Genomic DNA, 27,754 nt, shown 5'->3' on the forward strand with positions numbered 1-27,754 from the left:
CTTTAAAACAAAGCTACATTTGAACTGAGTCTTGAAGAAAGAATTGAGGTTATCTGTTCAAAGAAGGGGAAACAGGCTTTTTAGGGAGAGAGATTAACAGATGCAAAGGCACAGTTGTGAATCTACACTCTCAATCACAGGTGTTTTAGAGAGATATATATTATTTGGTTTTGACAGAGTAAAAGTTTAGATGTGGGAAAGTAGTAGTAAAGAGTAGTAAAACATAGTGGGAGCCAGGTATGAAAGACTGAATGTTATGCTACACACTTTGCCCTTGATAGTGGGGTTCAATGTAGTGGGTACAAACACTGGATAATTGTCTGTGTATGCTTCCTGGAAGTACCACTTCCTTGGCTGTGTGCCTCAAGCTAGTTACTTAACCTCTCTGTACATTTATATCTTTTCTCCACAATAAAAGTATTAAAAGCACTTGTATTACACAGTGATTGAATTAATACAAGTCAAGCATTTAGATCAGTGCCTGCCACATAGAAAACATGCAACTTGTCAGAGCCACTTGTCAGCCCACAGCTGGACTCCATGTTTTCTCAGTCATTCCTATATACTGTATCCTACTGCTCTAAAAAGGATAAAATGTAAAATTGCATTTATGTCCATTGCAACAGAGACTTGAAACTAACCTAAATACAAAGAAGGTTACATTATACTCTGAAATAAACTCATAATGTGTACTTGGAGAAACCTATTGTTAACATTTGATGGAATTTCCTTCTATCTAGTGAATGTGTGTTGACCTTCCCTCATACATCCTTTTATCAAGAAAGAGGAGAATGGTCAGGTATCTAGAATTAGGTACACATCTTCATGTCTCACTTTTTAAAATACAGGCATTGTTCTACATCATAAAATGTTGTTTGTAAAAATGATTTTTTTTTTGTCAGTCATGGGGCTTGAACTCTGGACCTGAGTGCTGTCCCTCAGCTCTTCAGCTCAGAGCTAGCGCTCTGCCACATGAGCTACAGCGCCACTTCTGGTTTTCTGGTGGTTTATTGGAGATAAGAGTTTCATAGACTTTCCTGCCCAGGCTGGCTTTGAACTACGATCCTCAGATCTCAGCCTCCTGAGTAGCTAGGATTACAGGCGTGAGCCACCAGCACCCAGCTTGTAAACCTGATTTTAATGGCAACTTTCATTCTATCTTGATATTTTTATATATTGATATTTATAAATTAAGTTGTCTCACATTTCACTCTTCTAAACATTATGGATATGAATATTTTTCTCACCCTGTGGTTCCAGTTCCTGATACTTATGTTTGGTTTGTCAATCTCACAGCTGTACACTGGGGCAATGTCCCACTTTCCCTGTCTGGCTGTCCCCACCCCCTTACCTGGGTAGGAATAAGTAGAAGTATCTGTTCTTCAGGAGGGAGGGGTCAGAGAAAGTGAGCGTGTGGTACAGATGATGGGGAAGAGGGGCAAGATCCTAAGGGCCACCAGGGGCTGCCAGGCCCCTGTTGCAGTCTACTTATGCACATTTGAAGTAGAAGGAAAGGAGCCTATGGAGAGAAAATGAGAAACAAAAGGTTAAGATGAGATGGAGAGACTGGCTCTAGGGAAAGAAAGGAGTAAGAGAAACCCTTTCTTCAGATCTTTAGGAATTTTCAGAGGAGTGGAATATAGTACATCCTCTAGGGTGGGATGTCAAAGTGGTGTGCCTAGTAGTTGACTTGCTTTCTCTTTGAAGAGAACATAGGAGTTACTTAATGAGGGTAAAGGAAGGGGAGGAACTTTCCTTAGGGGAATAAAAGATAATGAGCTTAAAGATCAAGATGGCCTCTTCTATGTGCAGTATACTTAGAAAACAAAAGGAATGAAAGAATGAGAATCAGAATGAGAAAGATTTCATCTGGCTGAAGTAGAGTGATTTTACAGATGTCATCCTCTAGCCTAAAATGGAGAGAGCTGGAAGATCTTAGGGCGCCCCCAAGAGGGTGGTTGGAAAAGCCCAGGGGAGCCAACCATAATCACGAGAAAGTTGACTCCAGATTAAGATGACTAATGGTTTAGTGTCTTGAGCTGGAGTGTACCTGAGCTGCTGGAGTAGATGACACAAGAAGGAGAAACTGCCTGTGGAGTTATACATTTGATCTTAGTTGGATAAGAGTCAGGATTGCCTAAAGGAAAATATATAGAGCAGAGGTATAGTGTCTAGTATTCTACCTCCTCCTCCACACTGCTACACCCCAGACACCCTCTCCTGAGCCTCTCCTTTGTGCTTGCTAGGTGTTGGTGCAGGGCTGCCTCTTGGACCCTTCCCAGCGGGAGGCATTCCTGCAACAGGTGTATGAGCAGCTCTGCCTCTTCGAGGATAAGGTGGCTACCATGCTGCAGCAGCAGTATGATCCCCAGAGCCAGGTACGTGGAAGACAAAAGTGGCAGAGACCATTTTAAAAACCTCTAAAAAGAACCTGAGTAGAACAAGCCAAGGAGGGTTGTGCTAGTGATAACACTTATGACGAGCTTCCAGCTGGAAGACCATAACTCACATATACTCCCAAAACATAGATTTTTGCCCTGGAAAAAAGTGTAAAGGCCACTAGGTGCCAGTGGCTCACACTTGTAATTCTAACGACTCACAAGGTTGAGATCTGAGGATTGTGGTTTGAAGCCAGCTAGAGCAGGAAAGTCTGTGAGACTATCTCCAATAAATGACCTAGATGCCAGAAATAGAGCTGTGGCTCAAGTGGTAGTGCCTGAGTAATACTCAGGCTCTTAAGTCCCAGGACTGGCACCAAAACAAAACAAACAAACAAAAAAATATATATATATATAAAGTCCATTTATGTGTGTGTTTTTTCAGTCCTGGATTTCCATGCATACCCTGCATATCTGAAAGGTGATTATGGACAGATTTGATCTCTAGTTAGCATTTACCATCTGGGATAAAGTTACTTGTACTTACTAGAGTGCCCTAGTGGCTAAGCAAATGGAAGTTCTGTGTGCCTAATGTTTGTAACAGTTATGGTTAAAGGTAGAGAAATTCTACCTTGTGCTAGACTCCCTTCTGAGGTTCATCATCTAAGCATACACTTTAGGAAGGAACACAGCAGAACGCAGCTGTAGAGTAAGAGGCCAGAGTCTTCACAGGACTAGGCATATCTGACCTGTCAGTGATGGACTATAAATTCTGTTTTGTGGGCGAGGGGTATAGCTTAGTGGTAGACCACATGCCTATCTTGTGAAGCTCTAGGTCCAATCTCTTGCACAGCAACAAATTAATTCTGCTTTCATTATGGATGGAACAATAACAACATCAGTCACATTGTCTTTTTTTTTTTTTTTTGGTCCGGTCGTGGGGCCTGAACTCTGGGCCTGGGCCCTGTCCCTCAGCTCTTTCTTTTTGCTTATGTGGTGCTGAGGAATCGAACCCAGGTCCTCGAGCATGCAAGGCAAGCGCTCTACCACTGAGCCACCTTCCCAGCCCACATTCTATCTTTTCTATAATTTAGGGCCAGGCAGAAGACCAGTCCTCAGACTCTGGGGAGCCCTTGGGCCGGAAGGTGGGAGTCTCCATGGTGACAGCTGATCTTGGGCTGGTCAGTATGATTCGTCAGGGCATCTTGGCACTGCAGTTACTGCCTTCTAACTCTAGTGCAGGTTGGTAAAAAGAATATTGATGGGAATGGGGAAACAAGTTCAAGAAGGGTGTGGGTGATTGGCAAAACTTGTGGTTCCTCAGGATCATTGAACTCAGGGAAGAAAATCATTTGCTTGTTTGCTAAATACAAGTCTGTACTTCTATACTAGTGAATATCTCAAGTAACTTCAGCTCTGACAGCCATCAGTAACCTTAGAGGGAAGGATATCATCTAAGGGCCATTACTAGGAGAGACTGGTCTGGCATTAAAAGGGAGAAGCAGAAAGGAAGAAGAGAAAGAAAGGTGTTTGTGATTTATAAAATGCTTGGTGGGCAGATACTAAAGTCTTCAGGAGTCTGTCAGTGGAGTGCCTCCCTGTGAGGTTGGTCTGGTCAGTACCTTCAGGTCTGAGTCTTATTTTCTGCTTAAGGTATCATTGTGATTACTGATGGGGTGACCAGTGTCCCTGATGTTGCTGTCTGTGAGACACTACTGAACCAGCTTCGCAGTGGCACTGTGGCCTGTTCCTTTGTGCAGGTAAGGACTTTCTAGGAAGGAAGAGAGGGAAGTAGAGTATCTCACAAGGCCAAGTAGAGACAGCTACTTTCTTAAAGGCAAAATTTCTGTACTTACTATTAGTGCCAGGTCTAGAGCAGGGCAGGTGACAGTGATGGGGGAGAACTTTATCCTTACCTCCTTAGGTTTGGAAGACAGGATGTTACAGTAAAATGAAGAGAAGGTCTGAAAACTGAGTCAGGTCCACCTGGCTTATTTAGGCTAGTTATTATTGCCAACCCCATTCCAACTAAGCAAATAAGGGAGAAAAGACACTCAGAGAATTGGAGCTTATTTTGATTGGCAGATTATAAGAAAGAAAGCAAGGGTGGATGGTAGGCATATCTAGAGCATAAAAAGCTGGTCCTGCTGTTTATAAAGTGCTTGGTGGGCAGACACTGAGGTGTCTGCATAATTTTGTGAGTGATACAGATGATAACAAAGTCATTAATTGGGTTTTGCTGCTGGATGAAGAACATGAATATTGGCAGGACACTATTAATTGCAGGGTCCAAGAAGGAGGATTAAGATTTAAAATTGTGGAATTTGGGCTAAGAAAGTTCAGAAAATGAAAAGATAGCATCTATATAACTTATGAAGCTGGGTTATGGCACAGGCCTATAACCTAACACTGAGAAAGTTAAGGAAGGAAGATCATGAGTTTGACACTAGTCTAAACTACATTATAAGACCCCCATCTCAAATATCAACCCCCCCAAAAAGGACATGATTAGCAAAACAGAAAGGGACAGGTGAAGAAGGAGGAAGGGCTATTGTTTCAAAGATTGTGACTTCAGTGATAACTAGGTCAAAGGCAGAACAAACAAGTAAAGAAGCTGTTAGGATAGAGTGAATGCAGGTGTTGCATGTTGTGTTTAAAATGCCTGTAGGTGAACATATCCTAGCAGTAATAATATTCCCTTTGGAATTAGGCATGACTAATCTGAATCCTTGCTCTACTTACTATTAGCTTGTGACAGTAGTCATATCACTTTCACTCTAAGTTGGATTCATTTATAAATGGAGGGTGAGATGATTCATTTAGAGTACAGAGCATAGGGCTGGGAAGGTGGCTCAGTGGTATAGTGCTTGCCCTGGGTTCAATTCCTCAGCACCATATAAGCAAAAAGAAAAAAGCCGGAAGTGGCGCTGTAGCTGAAGTGGTAGAGCACTAGCCTTGAGCTGAATTGCTGAGGGACAGTGCCCAGGCCCAGAATTCAGGCCCCATAACCGGACCCCCTCAAAAAAAAAAACAAAAAACAAGAGTACAGAGCATAGTTCATAATTACATGGTAAAAAGCCACTACTCATAGTAATTAGCAGTTGGATATGCAGGTCCTGATCCAGGAAACAGTAGTTGAGAAGTAGATGGTGAGACCATTAATGTTTAAAGGTCTCTCACAGTAAGAAGCAGCACACAGGAAAATGAAAGGAACCAAGTCTGAGAAGAAACTGGAGATTCTAATGTGAAAGAAGTCAAGAGTTTCAGAAGAAAAGAGTAGGTCATATTTCAAAACACACAAGAAAGTTCAAGTAGGAAGAGGAATTTAAAGTGCCCTTTGGATTTGGTGGTTTCCAAATTACAAGGAAGTTTTTCTGAGGCATTTCAATGAAGTGGTGGTAAGGGAAATGAGTGCTATGGATAGAGGAGGTGGTAGAAACAAGTGTTAATGAGAGAAAGTAAACTATTCAGACCAAGCAGGGAGCAAGAGAAAGAATGGTAGCCAGAGGGAAGTACAGAGTAGAAGGGAGGATGTTTGTTCTGTTTGGTTTGGTTTCTTCTAGAAAGCTAAGTATAATTTTAAGGGGCCATAGTGAAAAGGGGGTTGGAAGTAGGGAATGTAAAGGGATCTTGATAAAATCTCTAAATTGACAGAAGGGCCCTGCCTCTACAAACAGATCAAGAGATTCTTTTCAGAGCAGAAAGCATCATTTTCTTTCTCTGAGATTAGAAAGTAGAGTAGCTAGCAGAGCAGTAGAGTGCCTGAGTTAAAAATTGCATACTGAAAGAAAAAAGTGCAAGATAAAAGGTAGAAATGAGCTGGGCGCTGGTGGTTCATGCCTGTAATCCTAGCTACTCAGGAGGCTGAGATCTGAGGATCACAGTTCAAAGCCAGCCCAGGCAGGAAAATCTGTGAGACTCTTATCTCCAATTAACCACTCAGAAAACTAGGAGTGGTGCTGTGGCTCAAGTGGTAGAGCACTAGCCTTGAGCTGAAGAGCTGAGGGACAGCACCCAGGCCCAGAATTCAAGCCCCATGGCTGACCAAAAAAAAAAAAAGGGGAAGAGAAGTGTGTAAATTCTACTAGTGGCCTCTGATTCCTCCAAGAAGTAAGGTGATAGTGAATATATACGGAAGGGAGACTAGAACTAGGAAGAAGAAATAGTCCTGCAGACAGCCTTGAAGAAATAGCTAGGTAGAGTGTCAGTTTTATTGTGATATCAGCCTATACAAAGGTAGGTTTCTTCTTTAGAACATCATTGGCAGAATCGATGTAAAGGTTGTGATCCTTGTTGGGATTTTGAGGTAGGAGCAGAAAAAATGAAGAGGGCCAGAGACTTGAGAATGATGTTTATGAAGTTGCTTGGCTAGAGGATTCAGGCTAGATTGAGAAAGGAGGAAGAAAATGGAGTAGATGACTGGGCCAGAGCAGAGGCTGGAGGCCTGGCCAATCTAGTGAGGTCAAAGTACTTTATAAGAGGTGGGTAGAAGGAAGCTAAAGGTAGAATGCTGTATTGTGGGATGTGGCAATTTGGAATTGCAAAGATGAGTTTGTTTCAAATGAAGCCAAGAGCCAAGCATGTAGTCAGTGTGCAGGTGAGTAGAGCAAAAACAAGGATTAAAGAAGTGAGTGGCCTGGAAACTGAATGAGTCATCTAAACCCGTCATGTAGAGCAGCAAACATTTGCTGAAAAAGCCTGATAGTAAATATGTAAGTTTTGAGGTCCACTCAGTCTTTCTTTTGCTATTTGACTTTGCTATGATAGTGTAAAAGTAGTCACAGGAATGCAGTGATTGGTCATGGTTGTGTTCCAATCAAACTTCATTGACAAAAATAGGTTGGTGGGCTACATTAGGGATGATCTTCAGCTTTAGTGTTGGCATTAACAGAAAACTTATTTGCCAGTGCAGACTCTCCCAAACCTATCCCTTATATTTTAACAAAATCCTTGGGAGTTTTATTTATTATTTTAAGGGTTCAAGTAGAAAAGTCCAGGATGATGACAGGAAGCCAGTGACCCAGTTGCCAAAATCTCTAGTGAAGGGATAGAAGAGTATTTGATGTTAAGGATGAAGAGCAGAGGATGTGACCAGTTAGTATCAGCTTTAGGCAGAAAGGCTCCAAGAAAGGGTAGTTTTAGAGCAGTGGGTCTGTCCTGGGAGCATGACAGCCCACTTTCCCACCATGGTCAAGGGGAGCTGAGTGCTTCTGTTGGAGCAGATCTCTACTTGCTCATTTTTTTTCCCCAGGTAGGAGGGGTTTACTCTTATGACTGCAGTTTTGGCCACGTGCCCAATGTGGAATTGATGAAGTTCATTGCGATGGCGACATTTGGTTCCTACTTGTCCACTTGTCCTGAACCTGGGCCAGGCAACCTGGGTTTGACTGTCTACCACCGAGCATTTCTGTTCTATTCATTCCTGCGCAGTGGGGAAGCACTGAACCCTGAATATTACTGTGGTGAGAGTCATGCTGGGTAAGATTGGGAAGTAGGACTATAGGACGGACCCAGAGATAATATGGTCTAGGTTTGGGGTCTGAAAATCTAACTGGAGCTGGCTGCTCTAACATTATTTTCCCAAGTGATTTCTGCATACCCACTTCCCCTTGATACCTGTCCTCTGAAAAGCTCACTACTTTGATCTTCCCTATCCTCACTGATCCTCCAGGCTCTCAGCACCGCTTGTTTAATGAGCACTTAGTTTCTGCAAGCAGCAACCCAGCCCTGGCCTTGCGCCGGAAGAAGCACACAGAGAAGGAGGTGCCAGCTGACTTGATCAGCACTGTGTCTGTACGCCTGCGAGAGGGCTACAGTATCCGAGAAATTACACTGGCCAAAGGTAAGGGTCTGTAGGCCTCGCTTCATAGGCCTCTAAGTGCTCGAATGTGGCTAGAGCTGCTGAACAAGGTGGACACTCAGCTGTCACACATTGAAGAATGTCACCATGAGAGTCTTTGCTTGTTTTTTAAGACAAGAGAGCTTTGAGCTGTTTTCAGAGTTGAGTTCTCCTAGCATGTGGCTTCCCAATTCCATATCCTTTTGCCCGAGTGAATCAGCTGAGGGGGATATGGTGTCCTGAACTCGGCTTTGTTTTCAGATTACCCTTGTAAACTTCTATTTGCATCATTTGGGATGCTTTGATTCTGAAACCTATGGAACCATGCTTGGAACCATTGACCAAGCTAGTGTTCCATGAGATAGCTGAGGTTTCAGATAGGGCTCAAGGCTCAGGCCTGGACTCCCATATTGCCTTCCCCTCACTGGCATTCCTGCTTCCCACTGAAGGAGGGTCCCAACTGGAGGTGAAGCTGGTGCTGCTTTGGAAACACAACATGCGCATTGAGTATGTGGCTGTGGCACCCTGGCCCCTGGAGCCTGAGGGCCCTCAAGGAACACGGGTGGAAGTGACGATGGAAGGTGGCTATGACATTTTGCATGATGTATCCTGTACACTAAGGCAACCCATTCGCTCTCTGTATCGCACCCATGTTATCCGCCGTTTCTGGAACACATTACAGAGGTAAGTGAGGTCACCACTTGGTGAGTGATCCCTCATTTATTGGGTAGAGGGTCAGGTTTGTGAAGCTGGGAGCTTGAGGGGAATCAGTGCACAGGCTTGTGTCCAGGGTGTTTTCTTTTGTTTGTTTTATGCCAGTACTAGGGCTTGAACTCAGGGCTTTGAACTCTCACTTAGCTTTTTCCACTCAAGCCTGGTACCTAGCACTTGAACAACACCTCTAATTCTGGCTTTTTACTAGTTAATTGGAAATAAGAGTCTCACATACTTTTCTGCCTGGGCTGGCTTTACACTACAATCTTCAGATCGCAACCTCCTGCGTAGCAAGGATTATAGACATGAGCCACCGGCACCGTGCTTGTCCAGGGTTCCTTCTTCCTCATCCAGCAGTGTCATCTGTGACTTTGCCCTTGTTCTACAGCATCAACCAGACAGACCAGATGCTAGCTCACCTTCAGTCTTTCTCTTCGGTGCCAGAACATTTCACCCTTCCGGACAGCACTAAGAGTGGAGTGCCACTCTTCTACATCCCTCCAGGCTCTACCACCCCGGTGAGTGGCTCTGATGCTCAGTATCCCCTCCCATGCCTACCCAGACTGGAATTGGCATAGAATCTGGAACCCATCACCACTTCTTTTCCTTCTCTGTCAGATCTGAGGCCCCAAGTCAGAAATTCTCAACAGTAGCTTTAAAAACATCTCTTCTCCCCCGCCTAAGACCCTGGGGAGGAGAATGATCTAAAAGAGATTGCCTTTAACAGACCATGCAGTCGGTGATGGCATCTCAACAGGCTCTGAACCTCCTCACCCCATTTCCACATAGCATCTTCATCTGTTTCCAACCATAGCCAGCCTCCATGATCTGAGTACTTCCTGAAGACTATAGCTTCTGTTGTCCTGTGCTCTCTTCACAGTTGTCCATGGCACTGGTATTGATGGGCATATGGACCACACAAGTCTATCTCTGACTCAGTCATCCTAATCCAGCCTTTATACTGGAAACCATTTTTGCCTCTGACCCAAGATGGGCTGTACCCCTTAATATTAACCCACTTCTGCCTCTGACCTGAACTGAGTCTTTCTTGGCTCTGTTTGCTCTTTGGAAGTTGTATCTGCTTGTCCACAAATGCTCCTCTACCTTTTCTGTCCCCAGGTGCTCTCCCTTCAGCCCAGTGGTTCTGACTCATCCCATGCCCAGTTTGCTGCCTATTGGAAGCCAGTGCTATCCATGGATGCTAATTCATGGCAGCGGTGGCTGCACATGCATCGCCTGGTGCTAATTCTGGAGCATGACATGTGGGTATCCTCAGGACCAGGGCCGTGCATGGGGTGGAGGAGCAGGAGCCAAGGGATGGAAAATGATGGAAAGAGAACACCAACTGTGGCCAATTTTCCTGCTCATTGACCCCCATCATCTCAGGCAGGCCCATAAGAGAAAGATAGTCATCTTTCCTTTCCTCAAGGACAGGTCTAGGAAGTCTGATCCCACTCTACACCCCTATTCCTAGACCAGTCCCCAAGCACCTGCACACCCCGGGCAGCAATGGACGCTACAGCACTATCCAGTGCAGGATCTCGCACTCCTCGCTGACCTCTTTGCTTCGTGATTGGAGCAGTTTTGTGCTGGTTGAGGGCTATTCTTATGTCAAGTTGCTCTCCAGGTGGGCAATGTGATGTTCCTCACCCTTCCCCCATCATCTCATCCCCCATCTTCTCCTCTAATCCCATGCCTCACCCCTACCTCCTCCTAAACCCATTTGCTCCCAGCCTAGGACTGTTTACTTACTCTCATTTCTCCCCAGTGCCCCAGACCAACCTCCTTCCTCCTTCTACATGGTCCGCATCATTTCCAAGGCCCCGTGCATGGTTCTTCGCTTGGGTTTTCCCATTGGCACGCCAGCCCAGGCCCGGCACAAGGTGAGCTGGATCCTGACTGACTTCAAGACTGAGGAGGCCTGTGGTATAGACAAACTCCATTTCCCTAGCCACCACAGGGACAAGTCTAGTAGGAAATGTTACTCCCAGAACAACTAAGGCTTGAGAAATATGAAGGAGGCTGCTCTTGCCTTGTAGACCCCCTCTTCCCAGACTTTGAAGAGATGGGAATATCAGGGCATTAACCACATTTTCTCCACAGATCGTGTCAGACTTGCGGGAAGAGATCCTACGCCTTCGTTTTCCCCATCGGGTGCAAAGTAAAGAGCCTACACCAAAAGTTAAACGTAAAGGGCTGGGGGGTGTTGGTGGAGGCAATTCTCCCTCCAAGTCACCCCCCATGCTGGGACCACAGCAGGCCTTGTCAGACCGGCCCTGTCTTGTGGTCCTCCATAAGCCACTGGACAAGCTCCTCATTAGGTTTGTCTGGAGAGTGGGGAGGGAGGGCCCAAAAACATGAAGGATAGCTGTGAATGGAAATCAACTAAGGAGTTGCCACATTTCCCAGGTATGAGAAGTTACCTCTGGACTACCGAGCACCCTTCTTGCTGACCCTGGAGCCACCAGGGCCATTGCCTTTGGTGTCAGGCCGCTCTGCCTCATCTAGTCTAGCATCGCTGTCACGCTACCTCTACCACCAGCGCTGGCTGTGGAGTGTCCCATCCGGCCTGGCCCCGACGCTGCCACTCAGTGCCATCGCCCAGCTCCTCTCTGTCCTGACTGAGTACGTCACCTGAGCCTTCCAGGATTCTGGGGCAGGGAGGAAACAAGTGTGAATTCTGGATTTGGGATACTGGCAGGCAGCTAAATTATATATTTCCCCCTCTCCAAGCTTCAGTGTCAAGTACAGAGCAGCTCATGCTACTGCCCTCCTCATCTGCTCCCTTCCAACTGCTTATTTTGGCCACTGACTTGGACCTGCATCCTAAAGGACTGCTAATCTGAGCAGGAACTCCACTGGTCCAGGCTGCCACAATGGCTGCTAGGGGCTAGGTATGTTGGGGGCACTGTACTGAGTGTTTCTTCTTTCCTTTTCTTATTCTGGTCCTGCCCTGCTTTTATGGGTTTCAGAGTCCGACTTTCTGAAGGGTTCCATTTTGCCTGCAGTGGGGAAGGAATCATCAACATGGTTCTGGAGCTTCCAATTCAGGTATGTGGAAGTCCTCATGATAGCTAACCTCAATGTCCATCAAAATCCAGAGACCCTCACCTTAGACCTGTGTAGGACTGCTATGAAGTTTGTCTCACAAACTGGAACTTGGTTCCAGGACCAGGGCCTGAGGCCAGAATCATAGGATCCTATAGTGAGAGGATTAAATTTCTGAAGGCCAGATCCAGGTCAGGCCAGGGCCATCCAGGATTTTCCCAGTGTCTCCCTTTTACCCATAGAATGAGCCACTGGGGCAGGCTACTGCTGAAGAGAAGCACACGTGTGTCGTCCAGTACATTCTCTTCCCTCCTCACTCTACTTCCACCAAAGACAGGTAAGGCTCAGCCCTCTTTGAGAGGCATATCTCTGCACAATCTCCTTCTTTCTAGGTTCCCTAAATGTCTAACTCCCTTATCTTGAGATGACCTCCATCTCAAGCCTGGAGAGGGGCTGCTTATTTTATTTGTTTCATCAGTCATCTTTGCTAGTCTGCAAAGGCTAGCCAATTATGACTGTCCTTCATCCTTCATGCCTGGTTCATTCTCCATGAGGCCCAACCCCTGCCACAAGGCTGTGTTAGATTCCCTCTCACCCAGGCTCAGAGCCCTTCCTCCTTTAGCTTCTCAACAGATGATGACAATGATGTGGAGGTAGAGGCCCTGGAGGGGGACTCTGAGCTCAATCTGGTCACTGAGGTATGGGTGGAGCCACAGTACGGGCGAGTGGGACCTGGTCCTGAAAGCTGGAAGCACCTACAGAACTTGACATACTCTGAAATCCCTCAAGCTGTGAGTGACCTCTGAACTATACCCCACCTCTTACTGGATTGTATCCCCTTTGGATACTGAAGCCTATGGGCTTCCTGGCACTCTGAATCTCTGTCTGCAATTATTTTGATTTCCTTGACAGCCAGAGAAGGCCAGGGCTATAAAAGGGTAACCCTTGACCTCTGATGTTTCTCCCCTAGCTCCACCCAAGGGATGCTGCCTGTATAGGCTCCATGCTGAGTTTTGAATACCTGATACAACTATGCCAGAGCAAGGAATGGGGTCCTCTGCCCCCAGAGCCCCGAGTCTCAGACGGTCAGTGGGGAAGGTGTCTCACTGGGTGGAACCGGGAGTGGTAGGGTGAAGGCAGCCACAGATAGGTAATCTGGGTTTCACCATCTATCCTTCACCATTCCCTCCCAGGACTGAATCAGGGAGGAGACACCTGTGTCTATGAGATCCCTTTTCACTTTGACCTACTAGGATTGCTGCCACAGTGCCAGCAGCTACAGATGTTCTTCCTTCTGCTGTCCAGAGGTAGGTGAACATAGTACCCACTCACCCTTTCTGGGGGCCAGCAAGCCAAGCTTAGGGATATTAGAGAACCAAGAGCAAATGAGTTAGGGAAGAACAAGTTCAGGATGGGGAGGGGAAGACTAAAGTGGAAGGGCTTTGCTGGTCAGGGTGAACCCTACGGGCTGTGGGCAGCAGGAGGCTCTCAGTGCTGAGCAGAATGTGTGTTGGGCAGAGCCAGAGGGTGTCCCTCTCACCGAGGGGCCCTGTGCCACCAACGACATGGTGCTGTGCCTGCTGCACAGCTGCCTGGGACAGGAGCTGAGTGACCGGGAGATCCCACTGACCCCTGCTGACCAGGCTGCCTTCTTGAGTGAAGCATTGCGACGGACCTGCTATGATCCAGGTGAACTCCCCATGTTTGTCCTAATGCTAGACTCCAACACTTTCCCTAACCCCCAGGGTGGTTTCTGCCTTTAAGCTCTGGCCTCACCCTTCTCTTCAACTCAGAGCCCTGCTCCACACTGGCCTTTGCCCTCTCTACTCCATTGTAGGTACAGAGGGTCCACCTGCTGGGGGTGATGGGATCCTGAAGGATCAAGTAGTTGAAAGCACCCAGACTACTGGAGACCCAGCCCTTCCTTCCTTGGTGAGCACTGGTTCTTCTTTGTGAGCCCTTGTGATACTGGCTCCTTTCATCACCGCACACCCATGCCCATACCCAATTTTCTTTCTTTTTTTTTTTGTGGTGGACATCACACCCAGATTTGTATTTGTTGAGATAGAGTCTCCAACTTTTAGCCCAGGCTAGCTTAGAATCACAATTTGCTAACTCCCCAAGCAGCTAGGATTACAGATGTGAGCTACAATGCCTGGCTTGACTTCTTCATGAACTGTTAGCCTTTCTATTTCTTCCTTTTATTTTTTTTAATTAGCATACATGAGTTGTACAAGGGCAGGTTCATTGTGACATTTCCACACATGTAAACAGGGTACCTTGGTCAACCTCCTTTCCTCTGTCCCTCTCCATCCCCTCCACATTCTTAAAACAATTTCAAAGGGTCTGACTCTTCTATTTTCATCAATAAACTATGTTGACTATATTCATCTCCATTCATCTTCCTTAGCCCTCCCACCTCTTACCAGTGTGTGTATGTGTATATTAACTGCACCGAGTTTTCACTATGGCATTTCAAGTAGGCATATATTATGTTTGCTCAGAAAAACCTTTTGCTTTCTCTGCCCCCTGCATTCCCTAGTGACCAGTGTCTTTCATTGAAGTTTTTTTTTTAATGCCTTATTCATACATAGATGCACTATATTTGAAATTAATTCACTATCATTTTCCCCCTTTTTATTCTTTTTTTGTGTGAAAATACCATACAGAGGGGTTACAATTACATGGACAAGGTAATGAGCACATTTCTTATCAAGCATTGTTGCCTCGTCCTTTGTTTCCCCTTCCCATCCCTTCCCATCTCCCCACCCCTCCTACCCCCCTATCATTTTTTCTCTATCCCTTTCTCATCATCCTCTATGATCCCATAGATATAATCATGTTTTATGTATTATGTGTGCATATAAATTTATGTTTCTGGTGTGTGTGTGTGTGTGTGTGTGTGCGTGTGTGTATGTGCGTGTGTGTGTGTGTGTGTGTATGTACATGAATATGTATGTCTTAGGTCTAGCTTCTACATATAAGCAAAAGCATATAGTATATGGCTTTTTGAGTTTAGCTTATCTCATGTAACATGATATTCTCTGTTGTAAATGACATTTTGTTTTTATTACTGTATAATAATCTATGATATATATATGTGTGTGTGTGTATATATATATATATATATATATATATGCTATAACTTCTTTATCCATTCATTTGTTAGGCACATTGGCTGATTTCACTATTTGGCTAGTTTGAACAGTGTTGCACTAGACATGAGTATGCAGGTGTCTTTTTACATTGATTTGCATTTTTTGGAGTATATGTCCAGTAGTAGGATGACAGAGTCATAGATAGGTCTGCTTTTATTTTTTTATTTTTATTTTTTTGGGTCCGGTCGTGGGGCCTGAACTCTGGGCCTGGGCACTGTCCCTCAGCTCTTCAGCTCAAGGCTGGCGCTCTACCACTTGAGCCACAGCGTCACTTCTAGCTTTTTTTCTTTTTGTTTATGTGGTGCTGGGGAATCGAACCCAGGGCCTCATGCATGCAAGGCAAGCACTCTACCACTGAGCCACCTTCCCACCCCCGATAGGTCTGCTTTTAGTCTTTTGAGAAGCCATCATACTGATTTCCAAAGATTATATTCCCACCAGCAGTGTATGAAGGTTCCTTTATCCCCATATCCTTACCAGCTTTTGTTGTTGTTTTCTTGATGATTATCATTATGACTGAAGTGAGATGGTATGGTAGTGTAGTTTTGGCTTACATTTCCTTTATGGTTAGGGATATTGACTTCTTCATGAACTTGGGGCTTCATGCTCTCACTTAGTTTTATTTTTTCCATTCTTGGCTGGTTCTCTACAACTTGAACCATGCTTCCAGCTCCAGCTTTTTGCTGGAGATAAGAGTCTTTGGGCCAAGTGCCAATGTCTCATACCTGTAAGTCTACCTACTTAGGAGGCTGAGATCTGAGGATTATGGTTCAAAGCCAGCCAGGGCAGAAAAGTCTGTGAGACTCTTTTTTTTTTTTTGTCGGTCGTGGGGCTTGAACTCTGGGCCTGGGCACTGTCCCTCAGCTCTTCAGCTCAAGGTTAGCCCTCTACCACTTGAGCCACAGTGCCACTTCCAGCTTTTTCTGCTTATGTGGTGCTGAAGAATCGAACCCAGGGCCTCATGCATACAAGGCAAGCGCTCTACCACTGAGCCACCTTCCCAGCCCTAAATTTTCCTTTTAATACTACACTGCCTTTGCTATATCCCAAAAGGTGTGTTTTCATTTTCATTAGATGCCAGGAACTTTTGATTTCTCCTTTTATTTCTTCAGTGATCTACTCATCATTCAACAAATGTTTTGTTTGTCCTCCATGTATTTAAATATTTTCTGTGGTATCTGTGATATGCTCTTGAGTTCTAGCTAAATTCCATTATAGTCTGCTAGAATGCAGGAAGTTATTTCAATTTTCTTACATTTCCTTAGCCTTTCTTAATTTCCTGCAGTATGATCTGTTTTGGAGAAAGTTCCATGGGCTGCTGAAAAGAATGTGTATTTTACTGCTACTGGATGAAATATTCTGTAAATACCTGCTTAATCCATTGGTCTATGGTATCATATATTTTTGAGGTTTCTGCTTGATCTTTTGTTTAAATGATGTGTTTATTGGTAAGAGTGGGTTATTGAAGTGTCCACTATTACTGTGTATGTAAGTCCCAAATTGTGTGTTTAATAAGCCTCAGGGTGCCAGTTTGGGATGGATATATGTTAAAAACTTCTTCATGGATCCTTCCCTTTATTAATATAACTAACCTTTGTCTTTTCCAACTGATTTTGTTTGAAGTCTATTTTATCAGATATAAGTATGGCTGCTTCTGACTGCTTTCGGGATCCATGTGCTTTTCTATTCTTTCAGCCTATGTTTGTCTTTTCAGTGGCATATATTTCTTGCAGGCAACACGTAGTTGAGTCTTAGTTTTTAATCCAAATTGCCATTTTACATCTTTTGATTGAGAGTTAAGATAATTAACATCCAACATAAATATTGAAAGATGTGACATATTTCCTGTCATTGTTTTTATGATACTTCTTCCCTATTTCTCCTTTGCTAATCTACTCATCTAGTAGAGTTTATTCTTTTCCTGTATTTTCTTTTTCTGTAGGTAGGATTCCTTCACGTATCTTTTGCAGTGCTAGTTTAGTAGTCTTGAGTTCCGATCACTTTAACTTATCGTGGAAGTTTCTTATTTCTCCCTTAATTATGAAGTATAGCTTTGCTGAATATACTACTCTAGGTTGATACTTAGGTTTTGAGCTTGAACACCCTTGCATTTAGAAATCTGCTGTTATTCTAATAAGCTTGCAGTTGTAAGTTACTTGTTTCCTGTCTTTGGAAGCTTTCAATATTCTTTCTTTATTCTGTATATTTGCATATACAAGCATTATAATGTGAGAGATAAGTTGAATAGGAAAAGTTAAATAGGAAATGGATTGAAAGAGTAGGAAAAAAACTAGCTAACATACTGGGTGGGGAAGGCAAAATTAAGAGAATTCACTATACATACACAATAACAATGAAAAGAGAAAAGGAAGCAAAGTGAAAACTAAATAGTACTCAAAATGCCTAACAAAAACACATAAAATGAATGATATTCAGGCACCCAGTGAGAGTATAGGTAATGAGAAAAGACTAAGGTTATGGAAACAGAGGTAGAAGGAAATAGGTGCAACAATACAGCTATACTTGGTAGAAGGAAAGTATAAATGGGGAAGAGCTATTAAATGAGATAAAAATATTTAAAATCGAATACTGAAAGGCAGGTGTTATTGTACAGATATATGATGAATTCAAAGAAAGGAAAGGAGCAGGGATAAGCAGACCTAAAAAGTGAATGGGAAGAGGTAAATGGCTTATACTAAAAGTAAAACTAAAAAAGTAAATGGCTTATGTCAGAAAAAATTATACAGTTAAATAAAAAAGTTAAAACCAAGCCTGAGCCCATGGCTCACACCTGTAATCCTAGCTACTAAGGAGGCTGAGATCTGAGAATCGCAGTTTGAAGCCAGACCAGGCAGAAAAGTTCCCATGAGACTCTTATCTCCAATTAACCACCCAAAATCCTTGAGCACAGAGACTCATGGACAAGGCCCAGGTCCTCAGTTCAAGCCCCACAACTGACCCCCAAAAAAGTTAAAGCCAAAATAATAAATTAGATACTTATATTAAAAAGTAGGAATTTTTAATTATTCTTGTGTGTATATACGTAAATAGATATTTGTGTATATATACATATGTAGGTACTTGAATATATATGTATACATATTTGTATATATACACATATGTATGTATGCGTATATACACATACACATATACTTCTGCAAAGTGCATGGGGCTGTTGCAGTCAGCACTTACGCTTAGATGATAAGTAACTCATAGAACTCCCATTCAAAAGTTCATTTTATCCTAGCCTCTGGCTATGCAGTTCTCTCCTAGTCAGTGAGGATGGAGTCGTGGAAAACTACCATACCACTTCCTTCAGAGTCTCTGCTGCCTGTTATATAGCCTGTGCTCTGTGGTCTAGTCAGTAATCCCAGAGCTCCTTGACTTCCAGACATCTGAGGTGGCTGCCTTTTGGAGCCCTAGCTGTCTCTGATGGTGACTTTTGCTAGACATTATGAATGGCCAAGGTACAGCTCTCTGTAGGAGAAAACAATGGCCACCAGGCCTTGTAGATTGCTCTAATAGTCTGTTTCTTTCTTACAGAGTATGAGTCTTGAAACTTTAAGGCCTCTCATCTCTACCCAGCCCCCTCAGTGGCGCTGCTATGCAAGGCTGGTGACCCCACAGCATATGTTTCTGACTTTTCTCCCAGCTACTTTCTCAGGTACTAACTGCTGACCTTCCTCAACCTCCTTGAGTATAAAAGCTTGAGCTCACTCACTGGCCTATCAGACAGCCCTGATTGGTTTGTCTCTTCCCTAGATGTTCAACGTCTGGCTGCTTGTGGCCTGGAGGGACCCTTTCAAGAGGAACCAAAGCCTAAGTTTGGGGATTGGAGTGGAGCCCCCACCCTGAAAGATATGGAAGAAACTGGGACCAAGGCTACAAAGCCACAAGTCCCTATTCTCAGTATAACCCCAGTTGGTGGTAAGACTGCTGATGGAAGTCAGTTAAGCAGAAATGGGATGGGAAAGCAAATAGAAAGTGTAAAGACTAAGGTACATCTTTCCCCACAGACAGTGCCTGTGATCAAGGCGAGCAAAATCTACTTTTCCGTCGGGACTTACAGGCTTGTACTGGGCGTCAGGCTTCCCAGACAGAGGGTACAGATGGACTACGGACCCGGTGTCCTGTCTACATCTATAGCTGTTCACTGGAAGCACTGAGGGAGCAAATGGTTGGTGTACAGCCCCCTCAGGCACCTCGAGACCTCATTTTTAGGTGAGTGCCCTTGACTTTAACCTGGTATCTTTCTCTGACAAAGTTGGGCATACATTCAGAGGTGGTCAGCAGGAACTTAACTTCTTAGGTATATCCTACCAGCTGCTTGATTTAGTTTTCCTCATCAAGTCAGTTGAACATGCTATGGAGTACAGGTGGCTGATGAGTTCAAGGTACCATTTAGGGGAGTTATCCAAGCTGTTTTCCCTCCCATTCCTAGGACTCAATTCCTAGACCATCCCTCAGCTTCTTCAGTGTGGATGGAGCCCAGATATAAAGAGGCAGCCACCCATTGTACCTTGCTGCAGGAGCATGCACAGCGGTGCTATGTGCGTGGTGAGTATGAACGCCATGTAAAGGAGTGGGGCTGTGGAAGTAGATGCATGGAGATGGCAGGTGGGGCCTGGAGAGACTGCTCCAGAGCTGACCCCGGTCATGGTCCATTCCATCAGGGCTGTTTCGGAGCTTGCAGCAGGCACAGAGTGTGACTTGCCAGGATTTGCTGACAGCGGTGGATGCCTGTGAGGAGCTACTACAAGAAATAGACATCACCTCTTTCTTGCTTGCACTGTGTGGCCATACTTGGGGTTTGCCTCATGCACCCCCAAGCCCTGGTCCTCTAAGCCCAGGACCCTTCAGCAGCAGCATTGAGGAGGGCCCAGAGCCTCGGGAACGAGCTGTCTTAGCTTCTGAGTCCAGGTTAGGGTTGTTCTTGAATGACATCAGGGCAGGGAGGCACACAGATCAAGTCCTTATTCAAAGACCTAGCCAGATATAGTGGCCCACATCTGTAATCCCAGCTACTTGGGAAGAAGAAGCAGGAGGATCACAATTTTAGGTCCACCCCAGGCAAAGTTATTGGTACAAAAAAAATACAAACAAAAATGCTGGCGGTGTTGCCCAAGCAGCAGAGTAGCCTAGCATACTTGAAACCTTGGGTTCAATCCCCAGTACTAGGGGCAGAGCGGGTAATGAGGGACCTTCCAGTCCTGGAATGTAGCATGTCGTGTCACTAGCTTTCCATGCAGGATGCTTTCCCCCTTTGACTCTGGCAGCAATCTCACTTCCAGACAGCCCCAGGACTCTGCTTCTTTAGTGTGGTCTAATGAGCCAAGTCCAAGCTATGGAGTTCCCAGTTGTCAAAGTGGAGATTTTCTGGGAGGCCCTCCATAGAATAGTAACAATCTCCCAAACTAATTTGTGCACATCATCAAGCCCAAACCTGTTTTGCTCACAGTAAGCCCCTCCCTTTGGGTGAAGGACTAGAAGGAAAGCACAAGCAGGCAAACAGCTCTGTGCTAGCCTTTGCAATGTGTTGCCATTGGAACTAGAGTGGTGGGGATACTCCTAGGTCAGAACTTAGGAACTCCCACTTCTCATGTCCCCAAAGTGAACACATTTTCTTCCCAACAAACCTTGCCTTCTCCATTCATCTTCCACCTAGTGATACAAGTCAAAAAACTACCATCATCCACACTTTGTTTCACAGAAATGTCTGGCCCTTAGATATGAAGATTGGAACTCAAATGAATGGGTTGGTTCTCCTTGCCTGTATCACCACACCGACTGTTGTGCTACCCTGAACAGACGGAGACTGGTATACGCTGCTCCCCAGTTGGGAAGCAGACACTTTAACACTTAAAGTTCTTAACACTAGTATGCTTTCTCCCCAAACCCAACTACTCAGTATAGAGACAGAGGACCTAAGTGAGCCTGAGTTTCAGAGCACCCGTGTCCCTGGTAACTCAGACCCTGGCCCAGAGATCTCTCTGACAGATGTCTGCCAACTCAGAGGGGAGGCACATGATGCCCTTCATGGCCTCATCCAGGTGAGAAGCTTGCGTGAGAACAGAAGAGGGATACAGTCCTACTCATGCAGAGGACAGTGTTCTCTGGGTTAAGGGTACCATCCGTCTTGTTTTAGTAAAAAATTAACGTTCTTCCGGGGGAAACTGACAGCATAGCTCTTTTTACACCCTACAACAGGAGAAGTTCCTAGAGATCAGTCATCTCCACTTCCGCACAGTACCCTCCAATCCCCACTACTTCTTCTACTGCCCTCCATCCAGTAGGCGAGAGGTAAGTGGCTTTCTTCCTTCCCTGTCTTGTATCCCCAACCCAGGGCCTGGATATGCATGGATCCTTTTGGATCAGCCGTATTTTTTACAGCTATATTTTTTACAGGATGAGGGTCCCCGGGACACAGTAGACAGAAAAGTCAGTGACCTTGAGTTTTCAGAGGCTGAGATCATGGGAGAAGAAGGTGTGTGAGCAAGTGATTACGGTGGGGGAGGAGGCTGCTTTAAGTCAGGCCCAGTGACCTCTACTGCCATCCTGTTGACCATGTTCTGTGCCCCACTAGGATATACATCTGCCTGTTGTGTGGTCACTGAGAGTGACCCAGAGCTGGAAGTGGAATACCGTGAGACCCGTGAACCCAACCTGGGGCTTGCTGGGCTGGACTCTGCCTCGCTGTCAGATGCAGACACTGTTAATCCTGATGAAGACTCCTTCAGTATCTTGGGAGGCGATTCCCCCACTGGGCCTGAGAGCCTCCTGCGTGACCTGCCACCCCTCTTCCTACACCTTACATGCTCTGTGCGACTGCGTGGGCAACACAGCTCGGTACCTGTGTGCAGCCTGCCCACCTGCCTGAGTGAGTTTGGGGGAGCCCTGGGAACACCAGAGATCATAGTACAGCTTGCTTGCCCGCCTGGAAATGGAGGACAGCCTGGAAGTATGGAAGATATGCTTTTCCTAGGGTCCCCAGCAACCTCTTAACTGTCCCCCTCTCCCAGGCCAGGTGCTTTCCAGTCTGGAAGGACCCCCAATTGGAGGCCGAGTTCCCCTAAGGGACCTCAGTATCACTCTGGATGTCTTTGTGCTGACTTTGCCACTAGAAGTGGAGCTCCCTCCAGCCTCGGACCCACAGCACCATCGGTGTGGCAGCCAGCTTGGTAGGGGGTGGGGGGGCCTGGGACCTTGTGGAAATTGAGGGCCAGTAAAAGAATTTAAGGGACCTGGGGACTAAGGAGACCTGGAAGATGCACTGGGAGAATATTATCTCCTGACCTTTGACTTTTGCTCCCATCCTGGTACAGGTCAACATCTGAGAGCAGTGCTTCATTCCCACGGTCCCCAGGGCAACCGTCCTCCTTAAGATCAGATGATGGCCTGGGACCCCCGCTGCCACCCCCAGAAGAGGAGAGGTATATTATGTTCTTATGCTCCTCTCAGAGTTCCTCATTCCCCTCAGTTTCATTTTTCTGGAAACTAATACCTAAACCTTTCTTCCATTTAGGCACTCAGGACTATCCAATTTAACCACACCCCACAGACTGGCTATTGAAACCACCATGAGTGAGGTGAGGGCTTTCTATGCTCCAGAATAAGCAACAGGCCCCTAATGCTGTAACTCATACCCTTTCCATCATATAAGTGAGATGAGGCACCCTTTTTATTCTGAGATTGAAATGAGGCCTAGAAGGCATCTCACAGGACTCCGTCTAGAAGGCAGAGTATCTTCTAGACTGTTCTGGTCTAAAATTGAGATAAAGCTTCAATAAGCAAGGGGTTCGTTCCTCTCTGCCTGTAGATCCGCTGGTTGCTAGAAGATGAGATGGTGGGGGCACTCCGAAGAGGGGGAATTCCCCAGAGCCCTGCCCTGCATCGAGCAGCTGCCCATATCCATAGCTCTCCTGGGCGCTCCACCTGCCTTCGACAAACCCTTCCACTGAGTTTTGTGTTTGGGCCAGAGCGCTCCCTCACACAATTCAAGGAGGTAAGCTGCCTTCAAAATACTTTATGGTCTGATTGGGGCCCATCCTTCCTGGACCCCACGCACAGAACTGGGTTTTCTTAGTTTGAGTCCTTAGAATTATCGTTCCTGTTTCCCTCCTCATCATATTGTCTGCTCCTCATCCCTATACCTGGCAGGCCAGTGAAAGAGACCCAGCTTCCAACCTTGTCACTGGGCTTAGTGAGCTATGGAAAAATCACTAAACCTTATCTTACCTCAGCAGTGGGATTGTTGGCGTCTGCTTCACCCGGTGGTTGGAGTGTCTGATCAGGAAGCGTAGGCTTCTATATATTGGGAAGGCTACTTTTGCTTAAACTGTGACCTTAACTCCTGCTCCCCAGGAGTTCCGCCGCCTCTACCTCCCTGGCCATATTCTCCTTGAGGACCCTGACAGTGGCTTCTTCTTTGTGGCAGTTGGCCAGCAGCCAAGCAGGCCCCAAGGGGAGACCCCTTCAGAGGCCTGGGCTTGGCACAGCCATGAGGACAGGGCTGAAAGTGGTGAAGGAGAGGTAAGTCTGGTGTGAGGATAGAGAAGGATGGTGATGTGTATGTGGTACTGTACATTAGTCTTGATTTCTGTCCCTCAGGCCGTGACAGCCAGCCCCCATACCCTTGGCTCCCCAGAGGATTCTGAGTGCACCCCCGCCATCAGCCTGCCTAGCCTACCACAGGAAGGTGAGAACTTGAGATGTAAATCTGGGCCAGCTTCCATTTCTAGAAGGAGGCTGTAGAAAATATCCAGAGAAGTTCCAAAACTTTCCCTTATCTGTTCAGGGAGCCAACCTGGGCCCAGCCGGGGACTAAGCCTCATGTCCAGTCAAGGCAGTGTGGACTCAGACCACCTAGGTAAGCTGGGGCAGAAGTAGAGGATTCTAAGATGATGGCAGGTGGTCTAGGACTGCACAGAGAAAGGTATGGGCATAGATATCAAAAGGAGCTCATTTGAAGGGACTCATCAAGCTCAGTGGACTAAAGGGCTCACGTGAGTCAGGCTGTGCTAAGGATGAACTAAACTTCAGTATGTTTGACACAGGTTATGATGGTGGAAGCAGTGGCTCTGACAGTGAAGAGCCCCATGATACTCTTGGTGAGAAGGCTTCCTTCACATTGCGGACTCCACCTGGGCCAGCACCTCCTCAGCCTTCATTCTCAGGCCTCCCTGGGCCTTGCCTGCCTGACTTCTGGCTTATTGCTCGAGTCCTGCAAGATCGTGTGGAAGTGTATGCACATGCACGGTAAGTGGAAGCATGGAGGACCTGCACCCAACCCTAATTTATAACTGCTTTTTCTTGACTCTGGCATTATTAAAAAGTTGGATTTGAGACTGAGAGCTTCAGTCTGATTTGTACTCTAAGGTCTAGGCTCCAGCTCTCTTCCCAAATCTTCCTACCAAAGCACACTACTCTCACCTTTCTCAATGGAGTTGCAAAGCTAATGCTGATTTTGGCTTCTAACTGAGCATTAAGAACATGTACAGTTCAGAGAGGCTTCAAAGGGTGATAAAACAAGGGAGTAATAAAACCGGGCACTGAGTTCTGAGGATCAAAGTTTGAAGCCAGTCTGGGCAAGAAAGTCTGTGAGACTTTTTTTTTTTTCCTTGCCAGTTCTGGGGTTAAACTCAGGGCCTGGGCACTGCCCCTGAGCCTCTCTGTGCTCAAGGCTAGCTAGCACTCTACCTTTTGAGCTACAGCCATACTCCCGGCATTTTCTTTTTTTTTTCTTTTCTTTTTTTTTTTTTTTGGGTCCGTTCATGGGGCCTGAACTCTGGGCCTGGGCACTGTCCCTCAGCTCTTCAGCTCAAGGCTAGCGCTCTACCACTTGAGCCACAGCGCCACTTCCGGCTTTTTTCTTTTTGCTTATGTGGTGCTGAGGAATCGAGTCCAGGGCCTCAGGCATACAAGGCAAGTGCTCTACCATTGAGCCACCTTCCCAGCCCACTCCCGGCATTTTCTGAGTAGTTTTTTAGAGATAAGATTCTCACAGACTTTCTTGACTGGGCTGGCTTCACTATGATCCTCAGATCTCAGCCTCCTCAATAGCTAGGATTATAGGCTTGAGCCATCTGCACAGGCTCATCGGACTCTTATCGCTAGTTAACCACCAGAAAACTGGAAGTGGAGCTGTGGCTTAAAGCAGTAGAATGCTAGCTTTGAACAGACAGTGCTTAGGTCCTGAGTTTAAGCCCCATGACTGACAAAACAAAAATCAAACAAAAAAACAAAACAAAACAAAGGAGCCTATAATTCTATAGGCACTCATAGCATTTTACATGGAACAGCTTATCTAATCTGTGTAACATCCCTACATCATATTACCATGAGGGTATGAAGGAAGTAACTCAGCATAAAGCAGTGAAATACTTGGCTTAAGGTCACAGTAAATGGTCAAGTCAGAATTTGTAGCTAGGCATCTCTTACACATTCTTTGTTCTTGGAGTGGGGTTGAGAGCAGAGAAGACCACATTCTTACGAAGAAGAGCCTCATTGTATGGTGCAAGTGTTAGTGTTAGTGTGGTGCCATCTGGTAGCTGGTGGTAAGGCAAGCATGGAGCTAAGCCTTCCAGAGCTGCTCTTGAGAATTCCATTTTCCCTCTTTCCTATCAGGTTCACTTCCCTCTGTCCAGTCCTGCTTCCTTCTTATGGGTTCCTCAGATCATATTCATGACACTTAAAACTCCTTCCCCACTACAGCTCTATGTCTGATCCATCCATCCTTCCTAGGAGCCTGATTCGGGAGGATGGAGGGCCTGGCACTGAGTGTCGCCACCTGCAGCAGCTCCTGGTGAGGCGAGTTGGGGAGATCTGCAGGGAGGTCAACCAGGTAAGAAGCAGCCAGGGCGAGGGCTCTCCAGCACTGAGACAAAACAGAACAAAAGAGGAAGGGGTTTCCAGGAACTGACTTTCAGAGGCTGTCAGTGTATCTCAGACTCAGTAATAACTCTGGGCTGTTCTCTTTACTCCTTACCAATAAGGAAGCTCTCCAACCCACCCCTGGAAGTGGAGTTCCCTTTTTTTTTTCTTTTGTTCCATTCATGGGGCTTGAACTCAGGTCCTGAGTACTGTTCTTGAGCTCTTTTTGCTCATGGCTAGCACTCTACCACTTTGAGACACAGCACCACTTCTGGTTTTCTGGTAGTTAATTAGAGATAAGAGTCTCATGGACTTTCCTGCCCGACTGGCTTCTAACCTCGATTCTCAAAGCTCAGCCTCCTGAATGGCTAGGATTATAGACATGAACTCGCAGCCCCTGGGCTGAGTTTCCTTTTTATTCCTTGCCAGTGACTGAAATATTTCCTATTATTGTACTGTGTGCTAGCATTAAAGATTTACTGTGAAACTGACTCTAGAGCTTAGAGTAAGGGATATAGACATTGAATAACTAAAGTATACAAATTACTTCAGTGATGGTTGTGAAGAATCTCAGAAGAAAAGCAAAGACTGCTATGAGATCATATAATAGGGAAGGAGCTGACCATCCAAAGTAGTTTTAGTTTAAGAATTGAAGGAAAGTGACTAGATACTGACCAAGAGTAAGGATAAGTGCTCCTCACTGGATTTGCTTTCAGCCCTAAGCTTGTTTAGGGTAGGACACCAACTCTGATTACTGAGGTCCTTTTATGTTAATGTGGTGTTTCGGTTTTTGAGATAAGGTCTCAGTATGTATCCCAGTCTGGTCTCCTAATGTCCTTATTTTGACCCTCAGTAATGGTAATCAAAATGGCGGGCATTCTCTCTCGCCTCCGATCCTCCTGACCATCATTCATTTAGGAAGAGGTATTTCAGTTTTCTTACATCTTGCTGTTTTTCCCAGCGATTGCTCCTTCAGGACCTGCATGACAGTCATGTGTGTAACTCCCTTCTGGTGGCCGAGAGTGAGGAAGATCTGTGGCGTAGCGAGACACCCTTCCACTCGCGCCAGCGGGCACTGCTACCGAGTGATGGTATGATCCCATCCAGCAGCCTCCCTCTCGAGGTGGTGCCACTGCTCTTTCTTATATCCAGTCTTTGGGTTAGAGTCATGGGTAGTAAGATAGGATGCCTGCATCCTGCTGCTGCTAGGTCATCAGTGACTTTCATGAAAGCAGTTTCATTGGAGAGATCGAGAAGGAACTGATAATGGAAAAGTCAAGATAGACAGGTGAGACAAAGAATAACCGTTCTTTCAAGTAGTGGTGAAAACAAAAAAGAGAATAACTGAAGGAAGACAAAGGCAAGGAAGGAACTTTAAGACAGAGACTTGAGTATGTTTATGTCCCTTAGAGAAAGAGCCAAGCAGGGGAGATGATTAGCATTTGGGTATCACATAGTTCCTCAAGGGCAAGCCTCCACATGGCCTTTCTTGATACTGACTGTCACCACAGTTGGGTTTGGTTTGGTTTTGGTGCCAGTACTGGGGCTTGAACTCAAGGCCTCCCTCACTTGGCTTTTTTCATTCAAGGCTTAAGCCAAACCACCACTTCTATGGCTTTTTGCTGGTTAAATGGGGAAAAGAGTTTCACAGACAGCAGCACCAGTGGCTCACGCCTGTAATCCTAGCTACTCAGGAGGCTGAGATCTGAGGATCGCGGTTCAAAGCCAGCCCGGGCAGGAGAGACCGT

The 27,754-nt window shown here is 45.7% G+C and overlaps 1 protein-coding gene across 2 annotated transcripts in view; it reads left to right on the top strand.

The window, feature by feature from the left end:
• Szt2 (seizure threshold 2 homolog (mouse)) overlaps positions 1–27,754 on the top strand; it is a 52,366-nt gene that overhangs the window by 9,001 nt on the left and 15,611 nt on the right. The window contains exons 5-42 of one of the 2 annotated variants that reach the window (XM_013016905.1): positions 2,247–2,378; positions 3,473–3,620; positions 4,032–4,138; positions 7,630–7,840; positions 8,050–8,220; positions 8,667–8,901; positions 9,320–9,449; positions 10,051–10,193; positions 10,406–10,558; positions 10,700–10,814; positions 11,035–11,252; positions 11,341–11,556; positions 11,904–11,982; positions 12,222–12,316; positions 12,602–12,770; positions 12,950–13,064; positions 13,173–13,286; positions 13,498–13,668; positions 13,817–13,911; positions 18,681–18,801; positions 18,900–19,064; positions 19,154–19,358; positions 19,579–19,694; positions 19,811–20,057; positions 21,046–21,187; positions 21,345–21,437; positions 21,543–21,621; positions 21,721–22,014; positions 22,157–22,298; positions 22,460–22,567; positions 22,660–22,723; positions 22,954–23,139; positions 23,499–23,666; positions 23,745–23,832; positions 23,932–24,003; positions 24,191–24,392; positions 25,878–25,977; positions 26,968–27,097. In XM_013016905.1, coding sequence (XP_012872359.1) covers positions 2,247–2,378; positions 3,473–3,620; positions 4,032–4,138; positions 7,630–7,840; positions 8,050–8,220; positions 8,667–8,901; positions 9,320–9,449; positions 10,051–10,193; positions 10,406–10,558; positions 10,700–10,814; positions 11,035–11,252; positions 11,341–11,556; positions 11,904–11,982; positions 12,222–12,316; positions 12,602–12,770; positions 12,950–13,064; positions 13,173–13,286; positions 13,498–13,668; positions 13,817–13,911; positions 18,681–18,801; positions 18,900–19,064; positions 19,154–19,358; positions 19,579–19,694; positions 19,811–20,057; positions 21,046–21,187; positions 21,345–21,437; positions 21,543–21,621; positions 21,721–22,014; positions 22,157–22,298; positions 22,460–22,567; positions 22,660–22,723; positions 22,954–23,139; positions 23,499–23,666; positions 23,745–23,832; positions 23,932–24,003; positions 24,191–24,392; positions 25,878–25,977; positions 26,968–27,097 — 5,539 coding nt within the window. Of the gene's footprint in view, positions 1–2,246; positions 2,379–3,472; positions 3,621–4,031; positions 4,139–7,629; positions 7,841–8,049; positions 8,221–8,666; positions 8,902–9,319; positions 9,450–10,050; positions 10,194–10,405; positions 10,559–10,699; positions 10,815–11,034; positions 11,253–11,340; positions 11,557–11,903; positions 11,983–12,221; positions 12,317–12,601; positions 12,771–12,949; positions 13,065–13,172; positions 13,287–13,497; positions 13,669–13,816; positions 13,912–18,680; positions 18,802–18,899; positions 19,065–19,153; positions 19,359–19,578; positions 19,695–19,810; positions 20,058–21,045; positions 21,188–21,344; positions 21,438–21,542; positions 21,622–21,720; positions 22,015–22,156; positions 22,316–22,459; positions 22,568–22,659; positions 22,724–22,953; positions 23,140–23,498; positions 23,667–23,744; positions 23,833–23,931; positions 24,004–24,190; positions 24,393–25,877; positions 25,978–26,967; positions 27,098–27,754 lie in introns of both variants that reach the window. The other variant, XM_013016904.1, reaches the window with a different exon arrangement.

Source organism: Dipodomys ordii, unplaced genomic scaffold (genome assembly GCF_000151885.1).
Source record: "Dipodomys ordii isolate 6190 unplaced genomic scaffold, Dord_2.0 Scaffold33, whole genome shotgun sequence".
Classification (NCBI taxonomy): Eukaryota; Metazoa; Chordata; class Mammalia; order Rodentia; family Heteromyidae; genus Dipodomys; species Dipodomys ordii.